Source organism: Pan paniscus, chromosome 9 (genome assembly GCF_029289425.2).
Source record: "Pan paniscus chromosome 9, NHGRI_mPanPan1-v2.0_pri, whole genome shotgun sequence".
Lineage (NCBI taxonomy): Eukaryota > Metazoa > Chordata > Mammalia > Primates > Hominidae > Pan > Pan paniscus.
In genome coordinates this window covers 124,688,061-124,699,730 of record NC_073258.2, presented here as the reverse complement: position 1 = coordinate 124,699,730, position 11,670 = coordinate 124,688,061, and the positions used below count along the sequence as shown (strand labels likewise).

General features: G+C 40.3%; 1 protein-coding gene across 1 annotated transcript; it reads left to right on the top strand.

The window, feature by feature from the left end:
- Nucleotides 1–7,432: 7,432 nt before the first annotated feature.
- Nucleotides 7,433–9,206, top strand: LOC100977922 (olfactory receptor 10G6). The gene is made up of 2 exons (XM_024930750.4): nucleotides 7,433–7,480; nucleotides 8,214–9,206. Exons 1-2 carry the CDS (start codon nucleotides 7,433–7,435, stop codon nucleotides 9,204–9,206), a joined length of 1,041 nt encoding a protein of 346 aa, XP_024786518.1.
- Nucleotides 9,207–11,670: the final 2,464 nt, after the last annotated feature.

Here is an 11,670-nt window from a genome sequence, read left to right as displayed (position 1 = left end):
AGATCATTATGTCAAGTGAAATAAGCCACGCATGGAAAGACAAACATCACATGTTCTCATTTATTTTGGGGAGCTAAAAATCAAACGCATTAAACTCATGGACACAGAGAGTAGAAGGATGGTTACCAGAGGCTAGGAAGAGTAATGGGGGAATTGGGCAGGAAGTGTGGATGGTTAATGGGTACAAAAAAGAGTTAGAAAGAAGGAATAAGACCTACTACTTGAAAGCACAGTTGGGTGACTACAGTCAAGAATAACTTAATTGTACATTACAAAATAACTTAAAGAGTGTAATTGGATTGTTTGTAACTCAGAGGATAAATGCTTTAGGGGATAGATTAAAAAATGATGAAAAAACTTTTTCAGAATTTATTTTCATCAGACAAAAATTAATGTGGGAAAGGGGGTGGACTAGGGAGGGAGGAAGGGCATCTGAGATGTGTGACTGAAGAAAGCTCTTTCTTGGAGCAGCACCTTGGATCTGGAAGCAAGATAGGAATAGCCTCATCAGAAAGGGAAGTAGAGACCAATTTTTCTGGCTATGAAGATTCTATGTGCAGTTCGGAATCAGGGCACTGCATCATTCAAATCTTGCCACTAATCTCCTTTGCATTTTAGAGTCCTGTTCTTTTTAAATTATTTCCTAATTTTACATGAGAACCCTGGAAAAATAAATTCATCTGATATTATAATTAAGAATCTACATTCCAAAGATATGTGTTGGGCTGGGAGCGGTGGCTCACGCCTGTAATCCCAGCACTTTGGGAGGCCGAGGCGGGAGGATCATGAGGTCAAGAGATTGAGACCATCCTGGCCAACAGGGTGAAACCCCGTCTCCACTAAAAATACAAAAATCAGCTGGGCGTGGTGGTGCATGCCTGTAGTCCCAGCTACTTGGGAGGCTGGAGCAGGAGAATTGCTTGAACCCGGGAGGCAGAGGTTGCAGTGAGCTGAGATCATGCCACTGCACTCCAGCCTGGTGACAGAGTGAGACTCCATCTCAAAAAAAACCAAAACAAAACAAAACATATTGTTTTTGCTATTTCAGCCAGTGGCCACAACAAAATGAGACATTATTTTATCACAATCACTGAATGTCCCTGGGCTTCCGTAAATCCTTTATCTGAAAATGGCAGATTTGAGACTCTCAGACCCTTCCTGTAAGCTGCTACTTGCATTAGAAATTGCCATCCCATTCCAAAATAACTTAAATTTTTTATGCCCTTCCTAGGTATAAGCAGAAAATAAATTTACTAATATGATACGTAAAATCACCAGGAGAGGTAGAGAACCAATGACCCCATTCCAACTGTTAGTGTCCCACCCTTTCACAGTAAATGTCTTAACTACCACAAAAGAAACGTAGTAAGTATGTGTATTTAACCTACATTGCAAATCATTAACTTAACTAGATTATCCCCAGTTCTATAAGAGATAGCAGATTCTGCTCAGACAGTTATAGTAATAATCTGGTTCTCTGTCCATGTATTAAGTTAGAAATTTAAAACCTGAGGACTGTGATTTTAAGATCTTCATTACAGATAAGCAGTCAACACCCAACAGTCCTTGTTTTCCATGTGTTCTTCTAAATGATCTATTACACCAGACATCCAGGCCAGAAAACCTTCCTAATGCAAATGTCTTCAACTCGGGCGACCACAATTAATACTTAACATTAACTCTTCTGATGGGCATCCAATGTCATCAGCTACCAATGGCCTTCCTCAATTTCTATTCAAATCCTCACTCACCACTTTCAAATCTACCCAAGTCAGTCAAACCTACATTATCGTTCGTTCAAGGTTTTCTCACCCGATACCCCTTCTGGTTCAAAACACCCCACAGAGGATAACATGCATCTGGCTAGTGTCTCCACTCTCTGGACCTTGAAATGTCTTGTATGATTCTCCTCTGGCTCTTGTGACATTTTGACCCCCTGTTCTCACTGTCTCTTTTTTTGCTCACTGGCTACAATCTCCCTGCCTGTCCTGTGCTGTGACTTAGATAAAGATGGAGCAGTTCCCTTACCAAAAAATGAGACCAACTTTAGGGAAATTCATAGGTTACTTTTGATCTGCCACTACAGTTTTTTCCCACACATTGTGTACTCTCATGTACTAACTTTGGTAGTGTCATGATAATTCTCATATCTGCTCAATCCCCTTTTCTGTCAATCTATGAATATACCATTTGAGAGAAGCCTATGGGTATCATTTAGCCAGGTACCTACGGTCTTACCTGGCATAACCTCAACCTCAAATCATTTTTACTTCATTTTCAATTTCTCCTCTATCATCGTCTTCTTTTGGTAAGGTTTCCGGTGACTGTGAGTCTCAGTCTATAATTCTTAACCCATAACAAGATCTTCATGTACTCCCACAAACCCAATCAAAACCCTTTGTTTCTTCCAGAATATCTTACCCACTGACCTGTTCATTAGCTCATTCTACTTCCAACTCTGAGGCCCACTGACCTGTTCATTCAATCATTTTCCTTCCAAATCTGAAGGTTTTTTTCCCCAATCTCATAAGTCTCAGATGTCCTTCCCCTCTCTACCTAGTTCCCTTCTTTCCCTTTTCCTTTCCCCTTTTCCTTCCCCCTTTCCTTCCTTCCTTCCCTCCCTCCCTTCCTTCCTTTGTCCTTTCCTCCCTCCCTCTCTCCCTCCCTCCCTCCCTCCCTCCCTTCCTTCCTTCCTTCCCCCAGTTATTCTACCTAAAATATGCTTACTGATAGCTTATTATCATATGCTGCGCACCATGGCACATTATGTACTAAAACCATGCCTCACTCACAGATTTTATGCTGTAGTCCTAAGGCTTTTAGCACTAGACCTGGCTGCAAAGCTGACCTTTTGGAAAAAGATACCCTCCCCTTGTTTCACCCCTCCAACTACTCTACCCTTCACCTCCACATGCCTCCCCACATTGCCCCAAAAGAGGAACTAACAAATATTTTTGTCAGTTGCAGGGTATTTTATTGATCCATTCATGGGAATTGTCAAGTTTATTGTTTTAAGCAAATGGATTAATTAAATATTTGATCCCAGTTGAGGGTGGTATCTTTACCTGTTTCTCCTTCTGCTTGGCCTGAGAGGGCAAGGGAACTGGATCTGCCCCCATTTGGATAAAACTGAGCCATTTATTTTTAATTTCCTTTTCTCCCATCTTTTTTCTCTTCTTCTTCAAAAGTAGATGATGATAGCTCCTTTTTGCAAGAAGTCTCCCCACCCTTTCCATGTCCTTATCCACATAGAAAATCAAATGGAAAACAAAAAGAGGTCTAGGGTAAAGAACAACCACTATGGCTTCCTACTGTAGATTAAAGGCCTTTCCTAACTTCCCAAGGTCAAGCATCCACATTGGAATTTGGAACCAAAGCTTCAGTTTGTAATCATGTATTCCTTTGTCTTGTATTTATCTATGTAAATATACACAGTATTCCCATTAGCGACATCACAGAACAGGAGAACTCTCAGTGAGAAGGGACTATTAGGTGTTTGGAGTCTTAAGTCTCTTCCATCTTCCTTTCTAAATGTAGACTTCCCTATTAGCAGAACCCTAAATCTAATTTAAACTCAACATCATATTCGTGCAGTAGGAACATGTAGTAATACAAACTAAGATAGTTAATGCTGACCTTATATGATTTCTTAAGTGGGAAATGGCTTGTCCAAAAAACAGAGCAAGTGCAATGTTGTGTTTCATAATACGCTACTTAAACATCACAAACCAGCAATGACTCAAAGTAAGCAATTAAAACATATTCAGCACCAGACAAAAAGTATTTTAACAACTATTTACTGAGCTATAGTTTGCCTAGCACTAGTTCAGAACTATAAGCTCCTCTATTCTCAGAGTTGGGTAAATTGTACAATTTATTTATACAGACTCATATGAGATTTTATCCATTAACTAAGCTGTATGAGCTTTTATCTTTGGAAAAGTCCTTTCGCTTTAGAACTCGGTTTTTTCATGTATAAAATGGAGATGCACTCTGGGTCATTTATCTAAAGCTCCAACCTAAGTGTGTTTGACTTTTGAGGATTGCTACGTTTTTCATATTCCTTCTAGCTGAGTCTCCTGTTTGCATACTAAGTGATCTAAACAGTTCTGCCCAAAATAGTATTGCCTGTCCTAATGCAAAGTTCTAGTAATTTACTCCTTCTGAGTTAAATTCATAGGGTATGTTTAAAGCAATTAACATATGGCATTTATTTAGTACCTGTGGCTTTTAAATTATTTCAAATTGTATCCCCATGCTTTTATAAGTGAGTAAATCATCATTATCTCTATAGTGAGAAAACTAAAACCCAGAGAAATGGAAGGGGCCTCCTGATTCCTGATCAAGTGCATGCTTTTAGCAGGATCCTATGCTACAGGGCCACCACTAGCAACTAAGCGAACTTCCTCAAGTGGTAGTGGCTTTGCCATTAACAAAGTCCACTGCAATTTATTTCCCTGTAAGTTAATTGCCCGTGAAGGGCAAAGCAGAAGTGATGTCAGCCCCCTGTCTCCCACCCTACAGGGACTAGAGGAAGAAAAAAGCTGCCTGCCAGAAAGTGAGACTCTAGGGGTCAGGGCCTAGGAATGCCATTGCCAACAGCTTCAAATGGGCTACAAATGGGAAGGGGGAGCCCAGGGAAGCATACAGAAAGAGGGCAATGACATAAGCAAGAAGGGGCATGTCAAAGGCAAAGACAAGGAAACGTATTGAGTTCAAAAAGGAGCCTCCATGAAGAACAGTAAAGAGCATGGAGAAGCTGAGGGAAGCAGCAGACGATGGCCTCACAGTAGATTTCCAGCCAGGTAGTGGTCTCCTTTTGTTTTCCATTTGATTAAATGCATGTTAGAGATGCTGGGAACATGGAAGGCACATTAGATCCTCCTAATGGCATTATGCTTTACAAATACCTGGGGAGGGGTGAGTCTTTATATTCTGCTTACCAAAGGCCAGTCTCCCTCTTGGAGTTTCCTGAGACACATGTGTTTCAGGGTCTACCTTAAGCTTAGTTCAGTTCAAACAGGGTTTGAAACGGCCAAATGAAGCTAGTATATGGCTATTAATGTCCTTTTATTCCCAAGACTTCTTGTGAAAATTGCTTCTTTTCCCCTTACAGAGAAGAACATATCACATGCTGATACTATAATGTGATATTAACTAAAATGTATACACCAAGTAACTGGAGTAGTTTTAGTTATTAATGGGTAAAGCAGGGTATTTTGCTCTCTCCAGGGATAAATAATATTATTTCTCTGTAGAGAAAATAAATTATAAAAGTGAATGAAAACTGAGATGTCAAAGTAGCTAGATGGCAAGGAAAAAAATTATAGTACAGAAGAGAATTGGGACTAGGAGAAATATTGATTTTTCTTTGTGTAAGAACAAAATTTAAAACGGGAATTGATATAGATGTAAAAGAGATTGATGTTTCTTTTTTGGTTAGAAATCTATACCTACCACACTCCCTCTTTTTTTTTAAATGAGAAACTGAGACTAGAAATTTTAAGAGATTTATCCAAAATAATATAGCTCATAAGTAGTGATGGTACTGAAATTCTTATGATTTTGAAAGTCAGAATACAAGATCTAACTGATATTCTTCTAGATTCAGCATCTAAATTAATAGACTGATCCAGGCAGAGGGAAATGCCTTCGCTCAATACTATTTGAGAGTCTTTCTGTGAAAGGTATGCTACAAATGGAATGAAAAGAAAGATGAGACAAAGCCCCTGTAGGAGCTCACAGCCTAATGAAGAAATTAGACACAGGCACAGGGTAAATTTCAGCATGCTCATAGTAAGCCTATCATAGAAACGTGACTGGAGTACTGTGGAGGCCGTGAAAAATGAGTGGCCATTTGGAGGAAAGAGAGCAAAGGCTTTACTGAGTAGATGACATCTGAATGGGATTTTGAAAGGTCAGTGGAAACTTTTCAGACATCAGAGGAGCAAAGCCATTCTAGATTAAAGGGGCTACTGTATAAGGAAACAGAAAATGTTTGGTTAAAGCACAGTTATGGGATGGAGTGCTGAGAGGAGGCTGGAGAAGTAGGTCAACACAACCACACCAGTCAATTTGCACTTTCCCCTTGGGCAATGTGGTATCATTGTGATTACCAATGTTGGTAATCAAAGAATTGCCTAGGAAATCACTAAGAATTGCCCCAGAAGTTGTTTCAAAATAGATTTTATAGCTACCTTCGGATAAATGATACAGCTTCTATGCAGTTTAAACTCTTATTTAGGGGGACCAACGGTTTCGGTTTAACAGGGACTCTTTTAGGTTTAGCACAGAAAGTCCCAACCCTGGAAATTGCTCAGTCCTCAGCAAACTTAATTTTACTGAGAAGTGTAGTCTGTGTGGCGCTAAAGATTGAGAGGGTTTGATGAGGGATGCGAGGCAATCCACAGTGTAGAGGGGAGAGAAGTAGTCAGAGGGCAGGCAGCTGCAACTGCAGCTGCCTCACCCACCACGAGCCCAGCTGGAGCCCTATTTCCTTCCACATCCTCTGAAGCCTTCTGAGAGATTCAGTGTTGTCCCTGAACCTTCTTGAAGGTGACACGCCATTTGGATATTTGCCTCCAATTTGTGAACAGACTATTAGAGTAAATACTGATAGAAGGGGCCGGGCGCAGTGGCTCGTGCCTGTAATCCCAGCACTTTGGGAGGCCGAGGTGGGGCGATCACGAGGTCAATAGATCGAGACCATCCTGGCCAACATGGTTAAACCCCGTCTCTACTAAAAATACAAAAAATAGCTGGGCGTGGTGGTGTGGGCCTGTAATCCCAGCTACTTGGGAGGCTGACAGGAGAATTGCTTGAACCCGGGAGGTGGAGGTTGCAGTGAGCCGAGATTGTGCCACTGCACTCCAGCCTGGCAATAGAGCACAACTCTGTCTCAAAAAAAAAAAAAATGTTGATGGAAGTAAAGTGACACTAGGAAGAACACCTCGCATTGCTCTCCGTTACTTTCCTGATTTCTCCCTGACATTTGGCGGGTCCCATTCACCAGTAATCCTGGGAGGAGAAGCCCTTTGTGAAGCTGCTCCAAATTTGCAGGGGTGTCATTGAGCACTGAACAACTCGCTAGAAACCATAGGTTCACTTCAGACCAGAGCCACACATGCAAAGACGGAATTTGTCTAACAATACGAGATTACAACATATATTTGATGAAAAATCATAGCTAATGTTGATTGAGTGCTACTGTAAATTGTGTGAATTAATTGAATCTTTACAACAATCCTATGAAGTAGACACTATTATTGTCCCCACTTATAATTGTAAAAACATATTAAAAATGTGATTACCAATGAGTATAAGTGAACTAGATCTTTGAACCCAGTAAGACTTCACAGGCCGTACTCATAAGATACAATATATAGTGCCCTACTGTATGGGTGTACAGGTAGATGGATGAGTGGATAGACGGATGGATGGACAGATGGACGGATGGACAAATGGACTCTACTTTCCAGAAGTAGAGAGAAAAAAAGGCAACCCAGTGCCTTGGGGCTAAGATTTTGTACTGCTTCACTATTCTGAGAGATTTTAAATGACATGTAAATTTTTATATAGATTTTTTGAAAATAGATACTTTTAGCTAAAACTTCAGAGGTTCTGAATGTATTAGGTTCAGTGTGCAGGTCAGATAGTATATATTTTTTTAAACCTGAAAATTTTTTCATTGGGCACACTTAGATAGGAAATATAATCACAACTCTGATGTTCCTAGAAAATCAATAAGATGCAAGCTAACTCTCTGGTATACATATCAGAGATCAAACTGAAGGAAAACAATGGAACAGATCTTCCTTTATCAATTAATTTATCTTTTATATGATTATATTTCTTCTTCCTGATTGGAAAGGAAGATTACTTCTTCTGTGTATGGTCTTTCCTTCATTCTCCTAAATTATGTATACATCATCATTTACCTTTAACGTTGGAGAGAACAACTGTTCCCTGACACCAAGCAGAATCTCAGAATCAGGAGTTGAGGGGGAGTAAGGTGAGAGAATGATAAAGACCAGTAGCAAGAATGAGAGAGAGAAGAGAGAGAGAACGGATAGTTAGATAGATAGATAGATAGATAGATAGATAGATAGATAGATAGATAGATAGATAGATAGATAGAATAGATAGATAAGTATCCTTTTCTGTCCTTATTTGGAAGTGACACATAATTGATGTGCTGAGCCTAGAAATGTTAGAGGGGTGTTGAGCATCTCCCTCTGCTACTTCTTTTGACAGATGTGAACAGCAAGGAACTGCAAAGTGGAAACCAGACTTCTGTGTCTCACTTCGTTTTGGTGGGCCTGCACCACCCACCACAGCTGGGAGCGCCACTCTTCTTAGCTTTCCTTGTCATCTATCTCCTCACTGTTTCTGGAAATGGGCTCATCATCCTCACTGTCTTAGTGGACATCCGGCTCCACCGTCCCATGTGCTGGTTCCTGTGTCACCTCTCCTTCTTGGACATGACCATTTCTTGTGCTATTGTCCCCAAGATGCTTGCTGGCTTTCTCTTGGGTAGTAGGATTATCTCCTTTGGGGGCTGTGTAATCCAACTATTTTCTTTCCATTTCCTGGGCTGTACTGAGTGCTTCCTTTACACACTTATGGTTTATGACCGTTTCCTTGCCATTTGTAAGCCCTTACACTATGCTACCATCATGACCCACAGAGTCTGTAACTCCCTGGCTTTAGGCACCTGGCTGGGAGGGACCATCCATTCACTTTTCCAAACAAGTTTTGTATTCCAGCTGCCCGTCTGTGGCCCCAATCGGGTCGACTATATCTTCTGTGACATTCCTGCCATGCTGCGTCTAGCCTGCGCTGATACGGCCATCAACGAGCTGGTCACCTTTGCAGACACTGGCTTCCTGGCCCTCACCTGCTTCGTGCTCATCCTCACTTCCTATGGCTATATTGTAGCTGCCATCCTGCGAATTCCGTCAGCAGATGGGCGCCGCAATGCCTTCTCCACGTGTGCTGCCCACCTCACTGTTGTCATTGTTTACTACGTGCCCTGCACCTTCATTTACCTGCGGCCTCGTTCACAGGAGCCCCTGGATGGGGTGGTAGCTGTCTTTTACACTGTCGTCACTCCCTTGCTTAACCCCATCATCTACACACTGCGTAACAAAGAAATGAAGGCAGCATTACAGAGGCTGGGGGGCCACAAGGAAGTGCAGCCTCACTGACTTCATCCATCACAGACATGCAGGAAACACTATAATGCAGGGCCCTGGATAGGACACCAAATAAGTGGAAATTTTAAAGCAGAAATAGAAAGAAAGATTCATGCAGAGAATAGAGGACTCCTGGCTGGGAACCCGGAAAGTTCCACATTGTAACCTGTTCTCAAACGTGATTTTCCATATGTCTTTCTTCAGTGCCAATGAAAAGCAGTTAAGGCAACTCAGCAAGGGTGGCACCTTGTTAAAAAGACTCAAGATAAGAAAATGTCTGCATGAAACCTCTGCTTCTCTGAGGCATTCATCCACATGTCTATTATTGCTTCTAGTCCTTGCATTGATACCTGTTATCTCTTTCCAGGCTATAAATAACTTCCATGCAAACCACCTGATTTGACCTCGACAATAATTATGTGAGGTAGGTATTATTATTTTCCCATGTAACTGTGGGGAAACTGAAGTTCAAGTAAGAGGCTTATCCAAACTTCCTTCTCTCTGCCTTTTACCTTGATGAAAATGGTAGGTCATGACCTTGGACTTAAACTTGAGGGGGCAATTTCATCTCAAGGTGAGGGAGCCGGTTACGCATGCCCTGCACTAGGACCTGCAGAGGCCGAGTCATCTGAGCTTGCACAGAGCTCCACTTTTGTAAGATTGACGTGGGTATATCAAGGATAAGCTTTCCGGCTGTACCACATAAACTGGGTCTCCCTGATGCTTCCATATCTGAGATAGTAGACAAATGCATGTGCTACCACACTTCTGCATTTGTTACATAGCTTTTGAGTACGAGTGTGGGGCAGGTGGGATGAAGCATGTACCTGGCTGCAACAAGATGAGTCAATAGTGACCTGAATGAAGCATGTCCTAGTCACTTATGTCTTATAACAATCTTGTCAGTGTCTAAACGTGGGTCCTTCACCCTCAGGACCCCCTGGGTGCTACAGAGGCTTTTGCTGATATTTCAAAAGTATGTGGGTAAATACAGTCCAAGAGGATCACTACATTCCCCCAAACTCAATTCCAATTGTAAAAACACTGGAATAATGGAGAATTGATTTCTGTGCACCAGAAGCTTTCTGAGAAAAATGTGTGTTGTCAGTGACTTTGCTTGTTTGAACAGCAGAGATGCAAGGTTAAACATCAAAATATGTATGAATAGGCAATCCAATTCAACGTGACACAATTTTTTTCAGTGTATCACCAAAACCATGACATTGTTGTCTATTCCAAATGGGTTTATAATCTTATAAAAAGAAAATGCATTTATATATGAGGCAGAGAGATAAAACATATGACCATAAAATAAATAAGAAGTGACTGGTATAATTCAGTGTGCAATGAATATTATTCAGGAGAAGCAGAGAGAGAGGGAGAGTATTAGGCCTGGAATTTATAAAGCTAGCTTATTGAAAAATTTAAGATAATCTGTAGTTTGAAGGTCTTGTAAGATCTAGTCAGTGAGATGACAGTGATTTTTTCCTGTGATGAAAACAACATAAATCCTTGATATAATCCTAGGAGAATGCTCCAGAGAAGACTAATTAACTATCTTAGGAAGAGCAGCCCAAGACAGTTACAAACTCTATTTGGCAGACCTACAGAACTGCAGTGCAATGGGCACATAAACACTCCCTGGCACAAAGTGGGGCAGAAATTATGTAATCAGTCCTCTGATCCCAGAGAAGTACCTACTTAGAAGTCAAATTCAGGCAAACACGAGGACTTCTTTTTCTCATCAGGGCCAATGACACATCACACAGAGAGAAAAAGGTCACTAAAAAAATATAATTGGTTGTTTTGCTCTTAATAGAGAAATAAAAAATACATCTTACTATTTTATGTTAAGAAAACTACCACAAAAAAACATCAAACAGCAAATTTTACTTTATACTGTATCCACACAGTCAATGAACAGCAGGGCTAATATGTGAACTTATTTCTGTGAGCCCAGAATTTGAACTCTCCACTAGAAAGAGCTACGTAGGATAGTATTTTTATGCAACTTCACTTCTTAAGAGGGTATTTTGATTTCAAGTTTGTCTTGAGGTTATCTAATATTGAGAATAAAAAATGAATAAATAAGACAGAAAAGGAAAAGTAGTGTTAGACTGTATGAATATTTCTCCAGTCTTGAAAATAGAAGCTAAAAACGTACTACTGTTTAGAGTTTGAATATTAAGTATTCTTTGGTGTCTTTTTATTCTTTGGCTGTATATTTTAAAATTCAAATACATATGTTGACATATGTGCAGATATAATTATTATATATATGTTAGTACCAAACTTTAAAAATACCTGTGGCTTTAATATACTTTTAAACATCTAATAAGGTTATTTTCTCATTCATTTCTAATCAGGTTCAGATTATTTGGGGCCATTTTCTCATATCTGTTTTTTTAGATTAATTTCCAGATATTTTATCAAGTAGTAAACAAACAGAAACATTTCTGCCATCTTAACTGAACTC

Coding starts and splice junctions, on each gene's coding strand:
- LOC100977922 (XM_024930750.4), top strand. CDS start 7,433: ATGGATGGACAGATGGACGGATGGACAAATGGACTCTACTTTCCAGAA. Junction 7,481..8,213: donor ATGGACTCTACTTTCCAGAA/GTAGAGAGAAAA, acceptor TAGAAATGTTAG/AGGGGTGTTGAGCATCTCCC.